The sequence below is a fragment of the Corvus moneduloides genome, chromosome 3 (assembly GCF_009650955.1).
Source record: "Corvus moneduloides isolate bCorMon1 chromosome 3, bCorMon1.pri, whole genome shotgun sequence".
NCBI lineage: Eukaryota > Metazoa > Chordata > Aves > Passeriformes > Corvidae > Corvus > Corvus moneduloides.
In genome coordinates, this window is record NC_045478.1 from 85629605 (window position 1) to 85655744 (window position 26140).

At 40.7% G+C, this 26140-nt stretch overlaps 2 protein-coding genes across 5 annotated transcripts in view; both read left to right on the forward strand.

Annotated features, from left to right (window-relative positions):
* Window positions 1–18933, forward strand: part of HEATR5B (HEAT repeat containing 5B) — a 57571-nt gene extending 38638 nt beyond the window's left edge. Inside the window, exons 29-36 of the mRNA XM_032102565.1 lie at window positions 624–884; window positions 1835–1962; window positions 2149–2293; window positions 6730–6999; window positions 9059–9283; window positions 11239–11390; window positions 14372–14585; window positions 16183–18933. Of these exons, the coding sequence (XP_031958456.1) occupies window positions 624–884; window positions 1835–1962; window positions 2149–2293; window positions 6730–6999; window positions 9059–9283; window positions 11239–11390; window positions 14372–14585; window positions 16183–16487 (1700 nt within the window). The 3' untranslated portion in view covers window positions 16488–18933. The remainder of the gene's footprint in view (window positions 1–623; window positions 885–1834; window positions 1963–2148; window positions 2294–6729; window positions 7000–9058; window positions 9284–11238; window positions 11391–14371; window positions 14586–16182) is intronic.
* Window positions 18934–20151: 1218 nt separating this feature from the next.
* The window catches only part of STRN (striatin), a 68950-nt gene continuing 62961 nt past the window's right edge, over window positions 20152–26140 (forward strand). For 2 of the 4 annotated variants that reach the window (XM_032102566.1, XM_032102567.1), the window contains exon 1: window positions 20152–20576. In XM_032102566.1, the coding sequence (XP_031958457.1) occupies window positions 20268–20576 (309 nt within the window). In that variant the 5' untranslated portion in view covers window positions 20152–20267. The remainder of the gene's footprint in view (window positions 20577–26140) is intronic. The other 2 variants (XM_032102568.1, XM_032102570.1) reach the window with 1 other exon arrangement.

Consider the following 26140-nt stretch of genomic DNA (forward strand, 5'->3'; position numbering starts at 1 on the left):
TTTCTTTTTGTGTTCTGCAAAACAGAAAAAAACCCTGTAGCTGGACATTCAGAATTATTCTATAAATTATTTCACATGCATGTTTTTGTATGCAAGTGATAAATTTCTGCCTGGGCATGTAGTAGCAGTGTTTTTGAACTTGAAGCTTTTTTCCTTCAATTTGCAATGAATATACTCTTTGTTTGAATCACTGAGATCATTAAAACCACATCTTTGTAGAATTAAGAACACTTCTGCACCTCTAATACTTTGGTATCAAATCCAAATGATCTTGTCTGTATGAAAAACTTCACCCCTGAGATTAGAGCAGATACCATTTTACAGTATTTTGCTGAATTAAGAGTGAATGCTCTGTACTAAAAGTGCTGCAGGACCTGATGACTGTGCCTGCCTTTCTTGCTCTCTGCTTACTGCTTTATCGAGGCCACTGCACTTGTTCATGAGAGATATTATTACTGCTACTGCACAAGGTGAATTGGAATGTACTGCCATAACAAGTATTACACCTGAATATGTAATCAAGCACATCCAGAATAAATAGACTAATAAATTCAGAGTACATGCTTTTTATCTGTCACTTGTAGAGGATTTCAGAATTTACCTTTGCTCTGTTAATTTAACAGGAGGAGCATTTTACACGCCAGAAACTATTGATACAGCTAGACTGCATTACCGAAACTCCTGGGCTCCCATACTACATGCAGTGGCACTTTGGCTAAACAGTACAGGATTTAATGTGTCAGAGTCAACAGAAGATACTGCTGCAGCAATGCCTAATTCTCAGAAACGTGCTACATCCATTATGTTAAACCAGACACCTGGAACTCCACCCACCACTAAATCTTTGCCAGAGATCAACAAAGACCGAATGCACTTAATTTTGGGTAAGAGTTACAAGTTTAGAATTCAGTAGCAGCATGTTATGGTATGAACCCCTATGAAAATGAGAAAAGATACTTTGCTTGAAGTCTGTGAAGTTTAAAATTCATTGCATGTCTGGACAGTAAAGTTTTGAAAATCTGTGTCTCATCCTCTCTCTTATCTCTCTGCCTCCTGCGTTCTTTGTAGCTTTGACAGAATATTTGTCAGTGTGATTATTGTGATTTATTTAATTGAATAAAATGAGTAGGAACTGTTCTACACTGTAGTATAATGCAGATGATACTAAATGTTATGCTTCAAAGATGCAAAAGCTGTGAGGTTAATTAAAATACACACCCCTATAGAAACACTGTTTAGTACAGACTGATATTTGGCAAGTCACATGGAGTAGCTTTTGCATCAGCTTTTCATCTGTGAGTAGCATTGACTGTTTCCCTTTGTTGTTACCTAACAGCTTTAAGAGGTGGATGTAATCTCTTACTCTGAGGAATGCCAACAGTTGTCTGAGATAAGACATATTTAAATCTGGAATTAAGTGCCATATGTATAAGATGAATATTGCATGATTTTTGGGGCTTAGCTTTGTTTCATTTGTCTTTACATTTAAAGGAATTCAAGAAAATAAAACTCAGTTTACAACTGAAGGATTCATATGTCTGACATACAGATAGATCTTTCGAACAAAATACGGATTTCCGTTCAGTATTCTTAAATTGCTTGTTGTTGCTGTGCATTATTTATCCTGCCAAATTTTGGGGAAGACGTGATGCAGAAGAGGAAGTGAATACAATTCTTCTGCATAGACTCTCTTTTAATTAAAAGGAAGAAGAATTGAGAAAAACATCTAGCTTTCTAAACTTGTTAAGAACCTGCTATACTTATAAAAAAATTTTAAAAGAAAACTTGATTTTATTATGATATGAACATTCTTTTTAATTATTGCTCTTTTCAGGTGTTAGTATACAGTTTCTGTGCTCCCCGAGACCTGAAGAGCCTGTAGAGCATGTTACATCTTGCTTACAAGCACTTCATACTTTATTGGATTCCCCTTGTGCCAGGATCCATATTGCAGAGGATCAGGTAATGTATGAGCGTGTTGAAACAATCAGCTTTTTCTATGTCTTCGTCTTTCATCTATGATGATTACAAAAGCTGTAATTATTTTTTGTGTGAGAAAAGTATATATTCATCATAAGCAAGTGACATAACAATTAGGAATTGCTTAGTCCTAATTAATGTTTTTCTATGTATTTTGTTTCACTGCAGCTCCTTGGTGTTGAACTCTTGAGTGTGCTTCACCGACTCCTCCTGACCTGGGATCCTCCTTCAGTCCAGCTACTGGTTACAGGAGTTGTCCAGCAGATAGTAAGAGCAGCTCAAGATTATTTGCAGGAAAAAAGGAACACACTAAGTAAGATTCTGAAAACACGGCTTGTTTTGCAGAGTAAATTAGCAACAGGTTTTCATATTGGGAAAGGAACTCAGTTGCATTAGAGTATTGTTACACTGAGGAGGAAAATGCGGTGTATTCCACAGATAATTTTGATTGTGTTCATAATTACCTGCTGATTTCTTAACTCCTGTAAGATACATTTTTTCTTCCTCTGATCATTCTCATTTCACATCATGGTTTTCATTCATTTTTCTGGCGTATGAGTGGTGCAAGTTATACCCAGCACCCCCCTTATTATTACCTTGCTCAGTTTCCTTAATGTTTCTCTACTGACTGCCTCCTTAGTATGTAATTTACCTTTTTTCTAAAGTGTGATGGTTTAGCCACTAGTACCAGGGTATTGTGGTGTGTCCCTGGCACAACTGACATTCATGAGGTGAGTGAACTGGTCCTGGAACCAGTATGAAAAGTTGCCTGCCCAGGAGATCTTGCCAGGATGTGGAGCAGACTTGCACCTGAGCTCTTACTTCACTGACATTCAGGGCACTCAGGGCGTGTCAGCAACCAGGAGCTCTGGGAACAGGGTGTGCAACAGGAGCAAGGCAGTTGGCATGGAAGGGCATGCTCATGCTGCCCAGAAGTGCTGCTCAAGACTGTACAGGACTGCTAGAGTCAGCATAACAATGGCAGTGACATACAACAACACGGTCTGCTGACTGAGGGACAATCATCTCTGGTGCATCAGAGGTCTAATGACCAGGTTTCAAGTTCAGATGAAAGTGCTGATGTGTCTGTGCTCCAGAGGCTTGTCTGTGCAGCCAGGGCTGGAAGTGACATTGGTCTCACCTGTGAGACATGAAGGAAATGCTTGTGAAGGTGAGCAGACTCTATGGTGTCAGGAAAGGTAAATGGAGGAATGAAGTGTTCTCCACAGAGGCCCTGCATGTGCAGGAGTTGAAGTCCTATGTTTCTCAGAAGGAGAGACAGCCATAGGCTATATGGGAATATGGCCCTGGAGGATGACACTTGCATGAAGGTGGCAGCTGCAATGCTGTGACTTCCAGCAACAAAAGGCTCTCTCTCCAGATACCCATTTGGAGAACGCTGTAGAGATCTGTCAAGGGAAGAGGAGCCAGCTGTCCTACTTTGAGAGATCAGAACTGATACCACTGAAAGGAAGTGAAGGGTCATACCAGTCAGGAGCTACAGGCTGCCTAATCAAGAAGGGGAGGCAAATGAAGCCATATTAAACCAACCCAAAGAAGCATTCCAATCAAGCTGTGGGAGCTTCATGAGAGGCTTTTACCATCCAGTCATATGGTGGAAGGGTCACACTGCAGGAGGCTAGCACTCAGAAGTGTACGAGGCACAGACTTTTTCAGTCCAAATACTGGACAGTCCGAATAAGAGTGGGGCTCAGTGGATTTTCTCTGCACTAATACAGAAGAAATGGTTATGAAGGTTAATGGTAGTTGTGGCTGTACCATCTATATGGTAGTGGAGGTCATAATTTCAAGGGAAAGGCAGAAAATGAGTAGCAGAGCAAAAGCTTTGGCCTTACTTGGCAAACTTTGGCTTGTGCAGGGAGCTTGTAGATGGGATCTTGTAGTAAGCTTTCCTGAAGGGCAAAGGAAAGAGGGATTGTTCATCTTTGGTGACAAAATAAAGCTCATTCAAAATGATCATGGCAGGAGGCTGACTTGGCTGAATAGGAATTTCTGACTGAGCTCAGATGTGACAAGGAAGTGTGTGGATGTTGGAAATGGGGGCAAGCTGCCAAGGAAGACTACTGAAGACTTCTGGGTATGGAGGAGTGGAACTAGGAAAGGCACAATTTAGCTGGAGCTGAGACTGATGATGAATGTCCAGTGTGACAGGAACACCATTTATAGATATGTTGTCAGCAGAAGAAATTTAGACCTGCTGCTGAATGAATTGGGTGATCTAATGACAAAACACACTAGAGGAAAAACTAAGGCACTATTATCTTGTTTGCTTACTTCTCCTGTGTCTAGTGAGCAAGCTTAGGGGAGAGCAATGCTAGCTGCAGCAGATGAGCATCCAGTTAGGAGCTGCTTACAAAAAAGCTGGCCATACCCTGGAACCAGATGGGACACATCTGAGGGAGCTGGCTGATGACATGCTAAGTTTGTTGCAGTCATCTTTGAAAAGCTGTGGTGTTCAAGAAAGCTTTCCAATGAATGGCAAAAATGAGATGCTGTGACTAACTTTGAGTAGGACGTGAGGTGGGGTTTGAGTGAACTTGCCAGTAAGCCTGCTGTGCTTGTTGAAAGGTTTTGGAGTAAATTTATTCTGAAAGCACTTAGTACATGAAGTAGATAATGCCTCATCACCCTGTGTGATGAAATAACTGGCTTTGGAGGTGGGGTGGTAGATACTGTTTACTTAGACTTTTGCAAGGCTTTTGAGCCAGTACTCTACAATATCATTGTCAAATTGGAGTGATGTGGACTGAGAAGTAGGAGAATAATTTGTTGGACTGCTGTGCTTGAATGGAGTTCAGTGATTCAAGTCTGACTGGCAGCTGGTTGCAACTGATGTTTTTAGAGATCAGTATTGGGCCTGCTACTGTTAAGCACATAGGACAGGTAGGAAAGAATGTACCCTCAGCAAACTTGTGGGTGATACCAAACTGTGCAAATGGTGGGTGCGCTGGAGGGTAGTGCTGCCTTTTAGAGGAATTCTGAACTGCAGGTCTGAGAACCTGCTGAAGTTCAGTAAAGACAAATGCAAAATTCTGCATTTGGAATGGAATGTGCACTGGTATAGGCTGGTGGGCTAACAGACTGGATAGCAGATTTGCCAGATGAGGAGTTGTGTATGTGAATCTCTTGTGTGAAACCTATGCAATGCTGAAGACTCTGTTACTGGCCTGTGTTAGAAAAGCATGACCAGTGGATTAAGGATATGGTTATGAAGATGCATCTGGAGCAGTGTCTAGTTCTCTTTGCCCTTCCTCCTCATTCTGAGTAAGACAGATGTTGACTAACATGAAGGAAGTTCAGTGGAGGTCCTATAAGCTGCTTAGGGAGGTGTAGTGTGTGACCCATGAGGAGAGGCTAAGAGAGCTGAACTTGTTTAGTCTGCAGAAGAGAGGGTTAATATGGGATAGAATAGCAATCCCCCTTCTTAAAGGAGATTTAAAGACAAGGCCAATCCAGAGTCTTCTGAAAGGCAAGTGGTGACAGGACAAGAGGCAATGGACACAAATTGAGGCAATGGAAATCCAGATGGGATACAAGGAAAAAATTAGTCACTGTGGGAACGGTGAAGCAGTAGAACAGGTGCCCAGGGATGTGACATCTCCATGCTTGGAGATACCCAAAACTTGGCCAGCAGTCTGAAAGCTACTTACTGAGGTACTTTTAGTGGCCTCTTCTTTTAAGAGAGAATCTCCATGTTCGATTATCCCTTTACCATTTCTTTAAAAATCTCATATTAGATGTACTGTTTCCGTCTTTGCTAGGTGAATTAGTTTCCAAGTGGCAACCTGGCAAATAGTTCATTGATACCTGGTTAAGTTGGGTAGGTCTGCCAGATTTTCTATTACCTGAAGTGAAGTAAAACCCAAGGAATATTCTCTTACTAAGGAAAATTACTATCTTAATCTGGTATGATGTACTGTTGATAAAAAAAGTCCCAACTGATAGCTTTTGCCTGTTTTCCACATAAAAACAGGGAGAAGATTTTGCTGGAACTTGATGAACCAGCACAACAGAAAATGCAGGCTCTGTTTCTTCATATGAATTAATGGAATTGTTTACTGTCAGCCCAGTAAGCTGCATTTTTCAGATTGATGAATGTGATAACAGTAGCAATCATTTAAATTCATAGGAGCTCTATAGGGGTAGTTCAGGCCAGCTTTGACATACTGAATCTCTGTTGCTGTTTAGTGGGAGAAGGAAAGACTGCAGCTGGCCAAGCTGCCATCAAAAGAGAGACTTTTTGAACTGAATACACTCAAATCATGAACTTACTCGTAGAATCCTACAGTGCTTTTCTGTTCTCTTATTTCATAATCAGTTTAGACTAGAATAAGATTTTGTCAGGGTGGAACATTTAATTAATAGCTATGAAATTTTTAAAAAAATGTCCTGGCTGTTTATTTGGCATTCACTGCTGTTAATTTTATAATCAGTTTTAAAAGAAGCAAAATCATTAACTGTAGTTTTATTTTGTGCAAGGCTACTTTTTTTTCTAGTTCTGGATGGATTTTTAGTAAGTATTATTGCAATCACAATACTTCTAAGGCATTGTAAACCCCTTTAAGTCATTCTAACTAAAACATTTATTCTGACATGAGCCATGTTTGGCCTATCTTACTGTACAGCAACTTTTTCTCCTTGATTTTTAACTTCTTTGGGAAGAGTGTGTCATGTAGTCTTTGGTATGGGATTTTAACTGTCTCCTCAGACATTTCTTTCCTTTTTCAGATGAAGATGATAATGAGGAAAAAGAAAATCCTCTTGCTTTAGGAGAGGGAGGTGAGAGTGGTGGTCTTGTGCCCGGCAAATCTCTGGTCTTTGCAGCCATGGAATTGCTCATGTTTATCCTAGTACGACACATGCCCTATCTGAGTTCAAAAGTGTCGGATTCTCCAAGTCACGTTGCTGCCAAATCCCACCTCTCTGAGGAGAGTGCTCGTCTCGTGGCTGCCAGCGTTAATATTCTGTCTGACCTGCCTTCCCTGTGTTCTCCAGCAGGTAAGGCATCGTAGCAGAATATGTGCGAGTGATAATTCTAGAGGCAGCACAGTGCGGATATGATGCTGAAAACAAACTGTAAATATATTGCTATGGATGCTTTAAGGGCCATCTGTTGATAAGTATATTTAGGTGATTAACTAAATAAGAATTCAGGCTTTTCCAGTGAGCAGCGTAAAGGAAATTTGATTTTAAATTTGCATGTGTGCTGCCAATTTGCTGAGGAAATTAGCTTTGTACCCCAAGACACAATCTGATTTTATTGTTGGGTTTTTTTCCCTTTTTTCATGCTTTTGAAACCTTTTGGGCAATTTTAATCATATTGTAAAAGAACACAGACATTTTGAAGATAATTAAATTCCTGAAAAGTTCATGAAAAGCAGCAGCTGTATGAAAAGATAATCCTACTGAGGGAAAAACAGCACAATTCATCTGTGGTACACTTGGGTTTGCAGCCGTTGGCTGTCAGTCGTTCCAAATGTGATTATAAACTAAATGGAGCTTTCTTCTGCCCAGGAAGACTGTCACAAAGGATGTGTGTAAGCTGGGATAATTGCACTGAGTTAAGTTCAGGGGTAAAGGACACAATTACATGGGAGGCTGTGCTCTTTGACTTTTGTTTTTTGGAGAGCAAATCGCTTAAGTTTTGTCTCAAGAATCTTTGGGAAGTTTTACCCACTCATATAGATAAGATGTTTTAGAGTTGGTCCCCTAATGATATGCACTGTAAGTAAGATATTTGGACAAAGTTATGCTCAAAAGACACTATGGCCTGTCTTCCATCAGAAATTTGTGAATTTGTGTCTTGCAATTCTTTAAGGAACAATAGATTTTGAGTTGGAGTCGTGCCCTGTTTCCCTGTTTTTATTTGATTCCTGATTTTTTTTTTTTTTTTTTTTAAGAGGGTGATGGGAAAGAGGGTGGGCAAAAGAGGAACAGTATTACTTCTGTGTAGTCTGGAGTGAGGGTGTTACTCCCAGTATTTGGCAAGTGGCCACTGAAAGTAGCTCAGAAACTACTGTAAGTTTATAGAGATTAGTCTGATAGGGATTTGTTTTTTTCCCCTCATTCAGAAGATGTAGCCAGCTCATAGCTGTAGGGAGGCAGGGATAGCACATACACAAATATTTGTGTTAATTGAGCCTTTGGATATAAGGGAAACTGAACAAAAAGAATTCATCACTTCCTGCGATTGGGTGGTTTTTTAAATTTCTTTCTCTTTCTTTAAAATACAAGCATCTTGCAGTCTCCATGGGATAAGATCCTGGGCAATCTGGTCTTGAAGAACGGCTGCTTTGAAAAAGGTGGTTGAACTAGATGACCTCCAGCAGCCCCTTCCTGTCATAATTGTTCTAATTAATGTATTAATCCTCACAGCATTCCCAGAAGTAGGAAAATGGCAGGATTTGTATTTCCACAGATGTGGGAAAATGAAGCATGGAAGAGATATGGAAAGAGACCTGACTGTCTGAAGTGATCCATAGATTGATTTTGCATGCCTAAACCCAACAGCCCTCTTCTTTCAGTCCTGTAGGGGCTTAAAGTCTACATGTGATATTGAAACTCTGACAGCCTTTGTCCAGGATTTGAGACACCCAAACAGCTTCCTTACTTTGCTTCTGGGGCTTGTACCACACACCACCTTACTTGGAACATGCAATAACTTAGTTTGGATACTTGTTTCCAGACCTCCTTTTTTTGCTGTTTATAGGCCCCTAGTGATATGCAGATCCTGTTTTAAGATACTTAGCAACCTGGATGACATACCATATATCACATGCCATGTAGGACAAAGCTTTAATAGCTAGATCATCATTCCTGAATGTGACAGCAGCATTTCAATTGTTGGCTTGTATGACTTGGGTTATGATACACTTCAGTAGTACTGATGAATCAATTTGGTGATAAAATGTTGAAGGACACATATCACTTGTTACCTGAATTGCAGTTTATCTCATCTCCTTTGTCTCCAACCAAATGCATCCATATTGGGAAAGACAGAGAGGTTATCTACCACACTTTAGAAATTCTATTTTATCTTTTTTTTTTCTTTTTTTAGGATGTATGACAATCTTACCCACTATCCTATTTCTGATAACAAGAGTATTGAAAGAAACAGCAGTAAAGTCAGCAGATAATCAGGTCCCACCTCCAGTCACTGCAGCTCTTCAAGGGATAAAAACTATTGTTACTCTTCCAACAGTCAAGACTGATGAAACTCAGAAACAATGGACAGGTCTTATCCGCAGCACTCTGGCATCTATCTTGGAAGACTCTCAGCCTGGTAAGTGGTTTCCAAGTGCAGGAGAGTTAAAATTCAAGAAAAATGGATTTTGCTGTAATGAAAATGTAGGTATGGTATCTGCCTATAACTTCATATAAGACCTGAGTGAGCAAAACTCCTCAGTTGCTTAGTAGATTTTATTGAAGAAAAGCAGAACATTGACTTTTACAAAGTAGTTATATCTCAAGAGTTCCCACCAAGTTTTGTCCCTGTTTGGTCTGTTTTCTTGATAGTGTTGATCATAACCTCCAGTTAGAAGTTTTCCCTTTTGCTGTGCATCTGGCAGCCACTGCCTCTCAGGTTTTACTCTGGCACAAGTCATTTAGTCTTAGTGACAGTCAGTGTTAAAGTGAATGAGTGGGAAGACAGCCACAGATAATTGTGGCAAGGTTCATACTGGAGTAGGATACTCAAAATACTGTTAAAAGCTTTCTGGGGTGAGAAAGAAATCCTCTCCCTGGTCTAAAAAATCCCTGTTACTCATCAGCACAATGGTTACTGTGTCTCTTCAGAGAACTGCAGACCACCTCTTACAGTTCACATGCGTGCTTTGCCTTGCCCTTCAAAAAGTGAAAAAGATGTACAGTCTCAGCTGCATAGTTAGCAAAAGAGAGACACAAAGATTTGCCATTTGCATAGTGGTAGTCAGCGAGAAAAACATCCCATTACATTGCCAAGGAGCCATTTGTGGAGAGTGAAGAGAGGCTTGAATGGAGTTACTCATGTGAGAGATGGGGAATGAGTAGGTAATTGCAAATGATTCTGAAATGTCCGAAGGGGGAGGATCACTAGGTTTGTGTTAACCAAGCCAAACTTCTAATTTGATTTGTCACATCAGCTCTCGTTTTCCAGCCTTTAGTTACTGTAGAGATTTCTCAGGCCCTCTTTCCAGAAACATCACTGGCTGTAGGTTTTTTTGGAGACTTCAGAAATTTTTCTTGGTTCCTTGCAAGAGTATATGTTTTCCTTTCCAATCTTCTGTGAAGTGTGATAGTCACACACACAAAAATCTAAGCAAGGTCCACTGCATTCAATTTCAAACCTCATCATTCAATAAAATTTAAACAATGTAAATATAAAATAATTTAAATAATGTAAGAAAAATTGTCACTTTAAATGCTTGCAGTAGTTTTTTGAAGTGAGGTTTCACATTATGGCTAAGCCAATTGAGTGACTAGCTGACATTTGTGAAGGGCAGTCATGTTGTTTTTCTTTTTTGCTGACTTTATATATGCTGTTTCTTTGTGCCTCTCGGGGAGAGCAGAACCAATGTGGCCAACCAGACCAGCAGAACAGTGCTTTTTATATATATTATAATAGTTTATATATAAATATACATATTTTTGTTCCAATAATTGTGAATTATTGAATGAGATCTGTGAAGACAGAGCTTATACAAGGAAAAAAAATATGACAATGGCAAATACAGGCTATTTGAAAAGCAGGAAAGGTTAAAGTAGACTGTTCCTAGTGGTGACAGCTGGCTGTCAGATCAACTAGTTTTCTGTGAAACCTCATTTTAAGTAAAAGTTGTTGCCATGCTGGACATCTCTTTCTTACTCTGCTGTATCAGCTGAAGATAATAATTTTAAAAAGTGAAGTAGATCTTTAACAGGGAAAGGATCTAAAAATATTTTTTCCCCTCTTGTTTACACATTGAAAACAAAAATATGACTTGGTCTGAGAAAGTGTGGATGATGATGTTTGCCTTGATACTTAAGTTTCAGAAAGATTGACTTACTGTATTAAAACAACTGTTAGAATAGAGTTGCTCAGATTTTTGTCAGTCACAGTCAATAATGATACTGTAATAAGTAAATGCATGCGCAGTTGCAAATAATATCAAGTGTATATATTTCCCCTTTGTAAGTTTATCTGTGTTCACTGACTTTTACTAAATAAATGCTAAAGCCTTTTTGGAATAAGCTAGCAGCATATTTGGTTTTGTTTTTCAGAAGCCTCTAAACCTATTCTTGATGAAGTAAGCATACTTACAGCTATTACACTCTTCCTCTGGTCAGCAAGCCCTGAAATAATTGGAGTGCAGTCTTTACAAAATGGATGTATGAACAGATTCAGAAGTGCATTGAATTCTTCTGATCCTTGGGTAAGATCATGTTATAGGAATGTGGATGATATATGGCTAGCAAAACCTAATTGTGATATATTTAACACATTTCCTGAATGATTTGTGGTGCCTTTACTTCAGGGACAGATACTGCTGTCAAAATAACTAGAATTTTCAACAGTGCATTATTGAAACTCATGAGCAAAATAACCCAAACTAATTGCTTCTAGATAAAGTGTGTTTGTGGCCTTATGCCAGGTTCTTGACTTCAGCTTTTTAAAAGGCAAAACCAGTCTTTGGTATATGAAGTTTTATTAGATGAAAAGTTGGTTACCATAGAGTGGAGACATTTCTACATTAGCATTGATCTTTTATAATACAAACTAAACCATTTTTTCTGTAGATAAAATTACAGCCCACATTTCTGATCAATTTTACATTGGTGCAAAACCTGTGCTTATTTTACACGTTCATACAAAACTCAGTTTGTGAGCAAAAATACAATTTTGTGGTCACCATCAGAATACCTACAGATCTAATTCATATGTCTCATGATTTCACTTCTGCCCTTTGGCTTGTCTTTGTGAAATACCTTCTGAATTGTTTTCTCATAAAGAAGAAAGTTAAAAAGTTGTAGACTGACTTGGTTCAGGCAGGCTAATGCACTGTTAAGCTTAACTTTTCCAGCCATGCTTGTATCAGTTTGAATGGGTATACAAATCTGCAGGTGGGAGCTAAGGAGAAAAATCTATAATGTTTCCACAAGCAAACACAGCAGAGATTCCTGAGAAGAAAAACACGCAAAAAGTGCGGATGTGTTTCGGGTCACAGTGGGGCATTTAAAATCCTGTTTAGACTGATAATTCTCTGTAGCAGGGCAGGTGTTTTCCAGCATGAACATAAAATTCAGTTGATTCTGAAGCCTGACTCTGGATGGAAAGCTACTTAGCATTATATTGTGTGAATGGAAATGTCAGTTGTATTAAGCGAAACTTTAATGTCATACTCTCTCTCAGCTCTATATAAACACATGAGCAGGGAGAGAGAAGTACATTGTCGCCCACTACCCTGCTGGAAAGCTGCCCGTCAGCTGGAACTTACCACTATTTTTGTAATGCACAGAGCAAGCTTGGACAGCAGCCAGATGGTGTCCACTCTCTTCTCACTGATGTGCAGAGCATATACTCTGTAATACTTGTGTTTTCATTCTAGCTTTTTAAATGTAAAATACTCATTGTGGCAGCCAGTAACGATACACCTGTTTGTAATAAAAGCATGATAGTGATTGTTCTAAGTGCATTGAACTGATTAAGGAGAAACTCTTCCAAAGAACTGATGCCTTAAAACAAATACAGGAGTATTTTTGAAACTATTACCACATGAAAAGGTTAAATATCATATATAGTAATAATCAGAAGTCTGGTGAGCTCAATTCCCTTTTGTTCCAACAAGATAACTCAGTTGAGAGACCCAAGTGTTTCAATGCTGTTGGGCAAGTTTTACATGAGAGTGTGCCCCTTTTGCTTTGAAGAAGCCCTGATTTTACCTGACAGAAGTTTCTGTAGACTTCTGTGAATGCACAATAGTCCAAAGTTTTATATTACACAGATCAAAGGAAAAAAGCTTGGATGAAATTCTGCTGTCAGATGCAGTAATAAAACTCTTTCGAAATATGTCTTCATTTAAGAAAAGAGACTTTTACTCAGGATTTCAAAGACTAATCTAATAATCTTTAACAGCTAATAAGGAATTAAGTTTAAAGAAAGGCAGAAAAGGAAGAGAATTATTTGTAATGGTATGGAGAGAGAGAGGTAAAATTTGTTGAAAAGGTCGAAGATGATGGTGAGTAAGGCATTAAGGAAAAATGTTCTTCTGTGGAGCTCTGTTATAAAGCATACAAATGGTACGAGAAGTGTTATTACTTCAGACCTTAAAAATTGAATTGTATAGAAAACCTGCAGCTGTATCCCATTGAATTAACAGTAACATGAGCTGCAAAACTTGTATTTTCTTACCAGTAGTTTTTATGATCTGCGATTTTTATTTCATATTTTTGTTTATGTATCTATGTTTCCAGTAATCCCTGGATCTCCACACAGATCGTTTTGTTCAGTAGTACTTCCTCTAGAACATTTCTGTTCAGCATGTGCTCAATAACTCATCCTGTTTGGACTTGAGTGCAGTTAGAAAACATGTACAATGTTCTATCATCATATTTGTTGTGAGGCTTCACCTTTTCAAAAAGTCTGGGTTATTTGTGTGAGGTTTTTGGAGGAAGATCTTCATATGCCCCAAAAAAATGCATTCATAAATTCATCTGAACAAGATCATCAGTGAGTCATTTTCCCAAATCTTGGCTTTAATAATCTCTGCTTTCCACAGAGAGGGAGGAGGGTAAAAAACAAAATAGAAGGAAGACAAGGAGAGCATTCTGTGATCAGCTCACAGTATGGCTACACATTTACTCCTATGCTACTACCAGCACTAGATGGAGAATGAGAAGGAGGGGGGGGACAGGCCTGACACTTTTGGCTACAGCCCTGGCTCGTGTTAGAGCAGTAAGATCACTTTGTTCCAAGTCATTTTTATGAGCTGTGTTGCCTTTCTGGGATTGGAATAGCATATCATGATTTTGAAGATTAATCTACTATTAGAGCTGGTAGTTCTGAGACTTGAAAGATGTAGTTCACTGTGAACTGGTGTGACTGACTTGTATGACATTAACTATGCCTTTATTTTCTCTGAGTTTTTATTGTTACTCCTACTTAGTACTGGCATGTTCTTTCTAATTTGCCTTCCTTTTATTGAATGCTGGGCTAATACTGTTTTACTAGATGGGCTGTGTTGCTACTTCCCTCTTACTTAGTATGTTTCTTTCCCATTTTTTTTTTTTAATTTTTTTAATTCTTTTTTTAATTTTTTTTTTTTTTAAATTTTAAATCAGAGATAACCGAGTTTATGAGAATTCCCTGAGTTAACAAATAACCTTGAGGGCAATGTATTTATCTTGATTTGATTAGGTTCAAGCCAAGTGTTACCAGCTTCTGCTTTCTGTGTTCCAACACACCAATCGTGCCCTGTCAACTCCATATATTCATTCCTTGGCCCCTATCATGGTTGAGAAGTTGAAAGCTGTGGAAAGGAGCCGCCCGAACAACAATCTGGAACTTTTAGCAGTCCAGGAAGGAATTAAAGTCCTTGAAACATTGGTTGCCCTTGGTGAGGAGCAGAATAGTAAGTATTTAGGTTTTCTAGAGAAATGAGTAATGCTAAAATAGAATATTGAACATTAGAAATCTTGCAGTTAGGAGCTTGATGGCATAGTCACAAATGGACCGTGTGTGCAACACGCTTTTGTAATTCCAGTGCTAGAACTTTTGTATACATGAACTTGCATAGCATACACAGCATGATACATTGTAGCCTTTGCATTTGTGGTGATGGCAGGAAAAATATGTAAACATGAACTGCACTAATGAGGGATATTTTTTTCTGTTTGGAAATTTGTAATTCATGCTGTTTAAATTTACTTTTTCTCATTGTTAACTTTTATTATTTTAGCAGACTTTTATCAATTTTTTGCATCTACCAGCTCAACAAGTTTTATCTAAAGAGCCCAAGAAATTGAGAAGATACTCTTGTCAAGAGTATCTTGATTGTAGATGAAGCAAGATTCACTAGATAGAATACATTACTTGTAGTTTATCTTAAAGTTAGTTATTCTCCCACCGAAACAATGTGCATTTTGAAGACCTACTGTGCAGACATTTGACTTCAAATGCTGAAAAAGTTCGTTGTAAAAATACTACTATTGGTTTTATGTAGAGTTTTTTTGAGGTTTTCTTGGTTGGTTTTTGTGTTTTTTTTTTTTTCCCCCAACATACTCCTTGTTGGAGTTTCTCTTTGTTGATAAGATACTAAATTTCTTGACCCTCACTCTGCTTCTGGCACCGTTGTTTGAAACATGTGAAATGAAAGTGAGAGAGTAACTGAAATGAATGAGGAAACAGAACATCTGATTTTTTGCTAGCTGGAGACAATCACCCCATGAGTATGAATTAGTCAAAACCTTTAAGGGAAAATAATTAATACTCTGGTAATCTAAAAAGTTTGGATAAATGAGTTACCATGCATTTTTAAGTTCTTTGAGCTTAAAATGTACAATTAACAGGTTACACATTTCAAAGGTGTACTTATATCCTTTCTAGATACAAAAATTTGCCTTGTTGCTTAAGTTCAGCTGCTTTTTTTGTTCTCAAGGTCAACCCTTTTGATCCCTTTGCCATTTTGGGCTGTGGCCTTATTAGATCATGCTAGTTGAAGTATAGCTGCCATGCTAGTTTTTGGATCTCCCAGACCAATATAAATAACAGCAGGTAACTATCCCTGACTTTTGTGAACGCTTGCATACTAGTATCAGTTCACTTATGCTTGCTGGGGAGGCTGATACTCAGATTCAACTGAGTAACATTTCTGTCTGCCTGAAAAGTGTTTTGAAATCCTTTAATATGATAGGCACTCTACATCTTACAATCTTTCATCAATGATCTGCAATCAGATGGTGCAAAAGCATCTCAAAATAAGCGTCAGGATCAACATAGCTGTAATGAAAAATAATAGAAATCTGAAACCCAGTCCTGGTAAGAAAGATTTGAGTGATCAAAGCACAGGAAGCCATCTACATTTCAGTTGTTTTAATTTGATAATTTTTGATTACAGTTTCTAATGTCAGTTCTGAAAACAGTATTACCCTTATAAGTCTAGTAAGTGATAAATTTTATTTTGTTTCATTCTCTGATATGGTAATTACATTTTTTTCTTTCATTTTTAGGAGTGCAGTTGCTTGCCCTTCTCGTTCCCACTCTGATCTCCTATTTACTGAATGAAGATGCCTTTGCTTCTGCATCTACAGCATCTAAGGATCTTCACGAATTTGCACTTCAGAATCTAATGCACATTGGTCCACTTTACCCCCATGCTTTCAAGACAGTAATGGGAGCTGCTCCTGAATTGAAAACACGTCTAGAAACTGCAGTCCGAGCAAGTCAGGCCAGCAAAGCAAAAGCAGCTGCTAGGCAACCACCACCCACAGTACATTCCACCCCAACAATTAAACTGAAAACTAGCTTTTTTTGAATTAGTTTTATTATTTTTGGACCATTAAGTAGTCAGAAGCATTACATTATCCCTGCATACATGTCTAATTTTGTGTAATTTGTATGTGAAAGGCTGTCTAATGGAGCTTTGTGTAATTACTTGAAATCCATGCATTACAAGGGAAGTGGTGTTACTTGTATTTGTATAGATTTTTAGGAAATTGTGATCATATTTATGAATTTCTGTTATAAATTATCCAGCAAAAAATTATTCTGTATCTAAATAGTTTTATTTATTTTTAAAAGCTATCCCAAACCCTCCAGTGGTTTTTGAAATCTGGTGATTGTTATCCTGCCATTGTGCCAACACGCTAACAGTGGGGATGGAGAGAAGAGGAAAAAATGTTACGAAGTACTTACCCTGTACCATGGGGAATTTCAAGTGTAGAAGTACGAATTTTTTCCTTTTAAAAAAAAAAGTAGGGAAGGGGATTGTCAGACTTTGTAGACCATTTCAGCTTGCATGAAAAAAAAAAACAAAACCCCATAACAAAAGAATAGGAAATTTTCAGCCTTTCTTAAGGTTAATGATCAAGCATGCTGTCTTAATGAGTTGTCCTTATTTATGTGGTGTATATCTCTTTCAAATCCGTTTCCATGCTTGAAAATGAATAAAGGATGCAAAGAATCTAATCCCCTATCTCTTCTAAGATAAATTTGAAAGAATGCACTGGAAACTGAGTTTATAAAGAGAGCTGCCTGCTATCTGCATTTCTGTAAGTGTAGATTTTGGCCCTTGTAAGGTGCTCTGTGTTTGCAGTCTTCCTGTTCTGCCAGCAACTGGTTGAATATGTGATGAGTCAATGCTCTGCCCTTTGTCCAGACTCACAGGTATTTAACCTTCCTGCTAGATTTTAGTCTCTGCATACATCATACCTGTAGTCCTTGATCAAGTTTACAAGCAGAGGTACTGGAGCACTTTGCACTGTACTGACTCAGGGGGCAGAACACAATTGAGAGTCAGGCTCCTCCAGTTTTTCCTTCCCCTACTAGGCTTTTTTCAAAAGCATTTTGGTCCCCTCACATCTGAGTGTCTGATGTGCAGATTTTGGAGCTTAGAGCTCAGGTGCTGTGCTAACCTTGCAGTGCACAGCCAGGGACTCCCAGTGTCTGTCTGCTGCCAGGCCTCACCCTTCCTATTGGCAGAAGTGTGGAACCATGTATTTTCTTGTGTACACAAGACTGACTTACATGAATTTTTTGACATAGCTGTTGAATTTATGGGCTTTTATAGGGATCTTTCTATACATTTTGCTTTATAGAGAGAAGTCACATAACCAGAGATCTTGACTAGGCCTGCTGAGTTTCATCTCTGATTTTTCTCTGTATACTCTGTAAAAACTGCGTATTTCAGATGCTTCAACTTCAAATATAACAAAGGGATAGTAAATAGAATTGAATATGACTAATATCTGCTTAAAATATTTGTAGATCGCTATTTTTGCATAGATACTTGCCTCTAGGCTTTCTATTTTCCTGTAAGACCTTATCTAATATCCCTTGGAGTACCTATGCAAAATGGTCAAGACAATGCTCTTTCACCCTATGGTAGTTGCTGTGTGCAAAATATTTAACATAAACTTAAAAATGCTTTTATTTCACAGTGAATGTTTTAGTACTAAAGTGAGGACACAGGAAGTGGTGCATACTCTAATCTCAATTTTTTTTCCATAAAGATGTTAATTAAGTCTTGTTCCATTGTTCTACAGGAGTAAAGATATGTGCAGAAGTAAAAACAGTGTGCTGTACATGAGAAGGAAAGTAACTTCACTAGTTTTTTCATCTTAGTAGGGGTAGTGGGAATTAAATTGATTGAAATATATCCCTTTCTAATAAGTCTTTCCAGCATTACAAATCTGTATTGCTTAGAAGAAGTTCTGAACCAATTTAACATTGTATTAAGGGAACTCTTCCACTTCAAAATTCAACACAAACATTTTGCAAGTAAAACAGAAAACAAGTTTATAACCTGTTTTGGATTCCCACCCCTCCACCAGGTAGTCTAGGACTGAATGACTTCTTGGAAAGATTTTGTCTATAATTATGTTTTGTTTACCTTAAGTTTTTTCTTAGCACTTTTAAGTTTTGGTTAGACTCTAGTTGACAAAATGTCTGAAAACTCAGAAGGGGGGAGGGAAGTGTAGCAATCAAGCATAACTAAAAATTCAGTAGAACAATAGAAGAAAGTTAGCAGAAGAGAAAATGGCACTAGATAGATGTAGAGGGATAGAGAAGGGAGAGGTTTTTCTTTGTATTTTGTGTGGCTGTCTACAACATGCACAACTCTCGTTTGTATACATCCTTCCCCAGTTTAGTCCTCGTTTGCTTCTGTGCTTGCTCCTGATACTAAAGGTATAATCATGTGGTTTTGCACAATATTTTGGCATCAAATTCCATTTGATTAAAAAAACTGAAGTAACTTGAAATTGCCGTAGTGCTTATTGTTGTTTGTCACTGTCTTTTTCATCTTTTTCTTTGTCAGTGGCGTTTTAAATGTGCTTTTAATGAAACTGTTTGCTCCGCTTCCCCTTCGCATCTTTCATCTCCCTCTCTGCTGTTCCTTCCTTTCTGGGTGAGCCTTGTTCTACACTGGTTCCTTGCCGAGGTCCCTCAGATCACGCTCCCTGTCCCGTGTTTTGGCTCCTGTTTCCTCGCTGCTCTCTGTAAGCTTCCTTAGTGGTCTTTCCCAGAGAGATCGTTCAGCAGCCACAGCTCAAACTCTGCGGGCAAGGTTACGAAGCAGGCGACTATGGTTTCGGAACAGCCACAGGGAAACAGGAAACGCTGCTTGAGAAGGCAGCGAGGCACTCCTGGTGCGCACGGCGAAGGGCGCAAGTGGCACAAGCGGGGCCCGTTCCCAGCGCCCGCGGGAGCCCCACGGCCCCGCCTTGGTGGCACACACCCCCTTCCCACAGTGCTGGCACCCGGCCCTCGGCACAGCCTGACGGAGCGGCTGCCCTCAGCAAGGCGCTGCTGCTGGTGCGCACATGGCTTCGTCCCTTGATGCCATGGGGAGGGCAGTTCTGCCGACAGCTTGCGCCCTCAGTCCCCCAGGATCCTGTTTTCCCTTTCCTCGCTGAACAGGCAGCGTGGCAATTACTGAAAAATGTTGTGTCGCTCTCCTTCCCAGCATTGCGAACGATGCTCAAGAAATCCTCTGTAGCCTTGAGCAGGGTTTACAGCTTTTGGCAGTGTGAGGCCGAGCGCTGCTCAGAACAGGGACGAAGCAGAAAGGCCGGGGCTGCCAGGGCAGGGCCCGACCGGAGCATGCGGAACTGCTGCGACGCACCTGCCCTGCCCGTGTCCCTAGGGCGGGCTGCGGGAGAGCCCAAGCCGTTTAAATCCCGTTCGGAGGTGGAAGTGACCATTAACCTGTGCTTCCGCTACAGCACGGGACTGCCCTTGCCCTGCTCCTCCCGCCGGCGCCCTCGCCCCCGCCCAGCCGACCGGACCGCACGTCCCGGGACTGAGGCTGAGCCGCCGGAACGCCATCCCTGGAAGTACGGGCGGCGCGGGGAGAAGGCAGGGTCAGGAGGTCCTCCCCGCTATCCAGCGGAACTACATTTCCCAGGACGCCGCGCGAGGCGGCGGGGCGAATCGCTCCCCGCTGCTGTTCCCGCCGGGCCGCCGTAGCAGCGGGCGGGGGCGGCTGTCAGGCGGTGACGGCGGGCGGGACGCGCCCAGGTTGTTGCTGCTGCTGCTGCTGCCGGGACGCGGCGGGAGCGGCGGCGGCGGCGAGCCAGGCGGACCCGGCCCGGCCATGGACGAGCAAGCGGGGCCCGGCGTCTTCTTCAGCAACAACAACAACAACAACGCCCTCCTGCTGCCGCCGCCGGCGGGCGGGCCGGGGTTGGAGCCGGGCGAGGCGGCGGCAGCGGCGGCCGCGGCGGCGGCAGCAGGAGGAGGCGGCGGCGGAGGAGGGGGGGTCTCAGCCTCCGGAGCCGCCGCGCCGCTCTCGGCGTCCCGGGCTCAATACAGCGTGCCGGGCATCCTGCATTTCCTGCAGCACGAGTGGGGCCGCTTCGAGGCGGAGCGCGCCGAGTGGGAGGCGGAGCGGGCGGAGCTGCAGGTAACACCCGCGACCTTCTACCCCCCACACCCCCGGCTCCCGCAGCCGCTCCCCCTCCGTGTCCTCCATCCCTACGCAGCTGGAGGGGAGCGGCCGCTCTGGGCGCTGCCACGGCTTGTCCTCTTCCCCGAGAAGAAGCGGCAGCCCGGGCTGTTCCACTGCCCCCAGGGCGGCCGCCCCCCGCCGCGGCCGGGAGCGGGGTGGGACGTGGCGGCCGGCCCGGCGGGGAGCGGGCCCTGCCCGGCGGGGAGCGGGCCCTGCGCGCTCTGCCGCTGTCGCCGCCTCCCCGGCGTTTTCCGGGTGCCCCTCAGGGTCGGCCGCCCCAACTTGTCACCAGTTTCATAATCCCTCTTCAAATGTGCCCCCGGCGAGTAGCGCGCCCCCGTTGTGCCGCTGCACCGCCGCTCGTGCCGCATTTGCCCCCGGCCCTCGATGCTGCCTCTCCCGCACAGCGACCAGGCCCGTGGGACCGGCTGGATCCCCTTCGCTACTATGGAGCACGTTATGTAGTGTTTTCGTTTGAAAAGCGATGGGGTTGATACGCTCATTAATGCATGAAAGGATTGATAGTGATCTTGTGGTTAAAGAACTTGTGAGCTGCTGGCCTAGAGCCATTGCTGTCAGATACTTCAGTGATGTGCACGTTGCATTAACTCCAATAACAGTCGATAATGCAACAACCTTCGTTCCTCTTCGGTGTTGTTTACAAGAAAATCCCTGTGTTAAACCTTAACGCTGCCCATGTTACCAGCAGCCCACTGATTCTCATTTGGCCGTGTTTGAGACTGAAAAGTGTCTACTGGTTTCCTTTTTAGATCTCCTTTCTTTGTCTCTTTCTTCCTGTCCATCCCTTCTTTCTATAGCTTTCCTTGAAAGTACAGTCTTTGTCAAGAGAGTCTTGAGTGTTTAGCAATGCAAACCACTTCTCTATTTTTTGGTTATTGGGTTGGGGTTTTTTTTCATCTTTTAAATTTTACTTTCTATAGTAACATCAAACAACCACTCTGAGAAGAGTGGCAGATTTGATGTTCTTTAATGAGAGTTCCCTTGCACGAATTTAAAGGAAGTGGTCATGAGGACAAGAGAGTAATTTTTATTTTAACTTCAATGATTCAATGAGAAATTGGTTAGTAACTGAATCATGCTTCTATTCACTACATCCAGTAAATACTGTGTAGAAAGTTACTAGCTTAGCTGTGTATAGGAATAGCATCACGTGTCATATATCCAGTGGAGGTCCATAAATATCTTGACATATATTCATAGCTGGTAAAGATACCAAATATTGCTTTGGAGAAAAAAAAATAGTTTACAGGACCTAAGAAATTTTGCCACTGCATTAAAAGTATTAACATTTTGCATATTTATCGTGTCCTTCAACAGCATGTCATTCCTCCTTCTTCCCCAGGTATCCCTCAAAAGCTTGGTGTTATGGATGAGACAGGAGGAAAGGAGTATTTAGACTGTTTGCAGAAGTCATGTATTATCAGTGGCAGATAACCCCATCACACGTTGTTTGCTTGAATGCCTTTGACTCTTGCCAAAACATCTCAATAAAGTTATAATTAGCTGTGGCTGGCATTGCCACAAGCTGTAACAGCATTTATCTGCTGCAGAGTCATGTTCAGGAAGGTGCAAAATTCTTGGCTACCTCTGTAGACATCAGGCATTAACGTCTGCTGTGACCATTTGCAGATGAACGTTCTTGGATTCATGTGAGAGGTTTGTGGTAGGGATTCAGCAACTACAGGATGGCTTTTAGAAATTGTACACCTGAAGCATGAGCAGTGTTAATTACAGACTTGGTCTGTGCTCCTTCTGAAGCCTTTTGTTGGCCTATGTATTTGGAAATGTTTAACAGAGTAATGGAAATTTGAGGTCAGACACTTTCTCTCTTGAGATAAAGATGCAGTGCTCCTCATTGTACTTCTATCCAATGCAAATTCCAGTGCTAGACTATCCATCCACTCTTGGGAGGCTGTGGGGCAAAGGACCTATTTAGTGTGGTGGTCTTAGTATCCCATAATTTTTCTTGCAATTGATCTAGTTTCTTAGAGGTAGATTTCTTTTATCTCTGGTTCCTTACCTGCCATGGTATTGAAATACTTGGGATACCTTATGCCACAGTATTACTGTGCTTGGCTTCTGCTCTGTAGTTGTTGGTTTGCTCCAAAATATACCCTCTCTCCAAAAAACCATCTTGTAAGTCAGTCCCATTGTGATTTCCTGGCTTCCTTTTCTTCCTCTCTGGGCTTCTTTTCATTTTCTCTTTTTCTTATCCCTCTAATTAACTGTGTGGAACTAGATGTGATATTCAGGTAGAATACCTTTCTGTTGTGTTCTGTGGTGCTTGTTGAGGAGACACACACCCAAGCTCATAACGTGTGTGAGCTGGCAGGCCGGGCAGCTTAATCTGTTCTTAGGTACTGGTCTAGTACTGCCTTGCCAAGGTTTTTCTTCCTACCAGTGCCTATATTTTGCTTTCCCTGGCAAATATTCATGCTTATTCTGATCTTCTAATTATTTTTCTTGAACCTTTTGAAATTATTGTTGCCTGTATTATATAATCTTCCTCATTAGAGGCGAAAGAGGACTTCAGTACAAACATCATTAGTAAGCTGTGTATATCAAATAAGAATGAAAACAGATTAATATGGGGCCCCCATGATGCTTATCTGCTGATTACATATTTAACTTTTAATGCTTGCTTTCTGTTTACAGTACTTTGACATATGCAGATTGAAAAATTACCCTAAGAATAGACTTTTGTGATGCCCTATGAAGTAATTAACTAGGATAAATACTAATGTTATTAATCCTCATTTAAGTATTCACAAACAGTGTTTTATGGCGTTATAATCTATTTTCATATCTTTTCAGAAATTAGTGATTTTCCTTTTCTTAGGTTCTTCTAGCAGCTGCTTGGGAGAGTTGACAAGACAGGGTTTCCTGTTCTGCTGGTTTTAAACTTCAGGTTTTTTTCATTCTGCATTTTTCTGGACTGACACAGAGACATTTCAGAGTTGTCATTATGTGTTGGACAAGCCCATCCGAAAATAGCAAAGGGTTTGATCAAATGCATGTGCAGGGCACTGAAATCCCTATCTTTGCTTGAGGCAGGCAGGGGTTGAACTGCCTCCCATAGTGGTGTCTTGCCTTAACCATTCGTCTTCTGGCTGGTTGGGAGTGACTGTTGCCGATGTTATTTCTCTTTTAATTAGCCATCTGTCACCCCTGGGGGGAGCAATGGGGACTCTGCCCCCGGGGCTGGGACCCCGCAGAGCTGAGTGCTGCCGATGCACGTCCTTGTCCCAGCAAGCGACAAAGCTGGATGAACTTGGAAGGTGTGTGTGTGTATGGCTTTTGTTTTGACTAGAAGTGTTGTCTTTGCAAGCAATGCATATGTTGCTGTGGAAAGTTCTGCTTCTGACAAACATTTTTCTGGCAAAAGTGCAAATTTGCAGACTTTGGCATTTCTTCCTATTTCACAAATGGTCTAAATTGCAACAAACTGCTATACTGTATGTAACTGTGTGTATGGACAACCCCACATCCTGCTAAGGAATTTTCTAGCTTTTGTCCTTGTCACTACTGAAGTTTTCATTTCCTCTAACTAGTAACTTGTTTCTTTAGAGTAGCAGACTCCATATGAGTGGTGGGACCTGATACCATTACATGAAAATTATTTTTCCTGGGTAAACTTTCCTTTGAAAAGGTTTGCAAGGAAATTAGGGAGAATGGGTGGATACAATGTGCTTGTGTTTCTACAGCTTTGTTAAAAATAGTCCTTGTAAGACAGTGCCAAAAGAAAAAACACCACCCAAGTGATAGGGAAAGAGATAATGAAATGAGATAAAATGTGGTTAAATTACAGCAAACAGCTGTAATAGAAGGAATGTGATGGAAGTTACAGATAAGCACTTGAGATTGGGTATGGAAGTTAGATTTAGTAATGTTAGCTCGCTGGGAGGGGTTCACGGTGGGAGATCTTGCCCCTTGCTGCTGCTTTTCTGCTGCAAGAGGCAAGCCAGGCATGCTACTTGGTAAGATTGTGTCCTTGGAGATAGACAAGTTGAAGTAATGAGGAGAAGGGGCAAATCAGACAGATGGCTGTGGCTATTTATAGTATGGTTTAGGACATTTGTTACTCGATTCAGAAATTGTTGATATTTACAGTTTGTTGGCTTTTAGATAACGGTCCTCTTGTTGGATTAAATTTCTAGTTAGAAGACATTCTGATAGTTGGATAATCTGAAAATGTTGTGCAGAGAAAAATTAATGAGCAGTGTGTTGGTGAAATCAGTTATTAAGTTAATGGAAAAGTCCTAAAGATACAGTTTGACCAATAAAATAGAAGATAAGTAACATTTGAAGAAGTTCTGTATAAAATTTTCAAATATGATGGTGTGGGTCAAATTTCTGAGATTCTCAGTGAAAGGTGAATTGGCAGAAGTGATGTAAAAGTCTTCTATAAAATATTTTTTCTCATAAGGCAGACAGTACAAAAGAACCACCAGTGATTAATGTTTCATGTGTTTCCACTGCAGAAAAGCAGTAATTTCAGCTTTATTGTTTTATATATCTCAGATAAATCAAAGGCAAGGCAGAAGAAAATAAGTCATGGTCACAATAGTGAGGTGTGTTTATTTGCTAAATGGGCCTTGGTGACTACCAGATATCCTTTCTTTCACAGACTTCTTTTAGCAAGCTTTCTATTTTCCAGATTCACATGAAGCAAACTGTATTTTCTGGCTAATTCCAATATAATCATTGATATGCTGTCATGGCTTCTTTTATTTAAGGCAAGAGGACCAGTGAGAGTAAATGTTCAGTGATTTTCAGAAATTCAGAAATTTGTAGAACGTAAGTACAAACTGATGAGACAATGTTCTTTGCAGGTGTGTACCTGGTTTTTATAGTCTGGGTTTTATTTTTTTTTATTGCATAATTGATCTGGCCATTTCCTACCATCAGATATTCCAATTCTTCTCATGTCTGTCAAACCTGTAATTTGGTTTGAGTGTAATGAAAATGTGTTTCTTAAATAGGCCTAAATAATTTAGGAAAATGCTGCTGTAAATATCGATATAGCAAGAACAGAGAGAGTTTTGCAGTGTTACATTGACTCCAAGTGGTCTTTAAAGCTTTCAAAGACTTTTCATGGAAAGTTATACTTGCAAAAAGAAAAAGGCATTTTTCTGTTTTTCGTGATTGCTGTGGAATTGTTGGATTGAGCAAAAATCAATTAAATTGCTATATTCTAGGTGGAAAACTTTGGTTTTCAGTGTCAGGTTAGCATATGGTAAAACATCCTATGTGTCTTTATTAGTGCACATTTTTAATTAATTGGTATCTCTGTGTCCTACTCAAAATGTAGCCCTTCTGTTTCTGCTGAGGGTCTTGGCTTGTGGCTGTTTTATTGCATCAGGGATAAGTAACTTGGCCCTGTTGGATCAACAAGTTGCAAATATAACTTAGCCTTTATTGACGTTTCAGTAGACACGGAAACTTTATTTACTAATTTTAGAACGGTCTGTGTAAAATTCCCCAGGGAGGATCACACG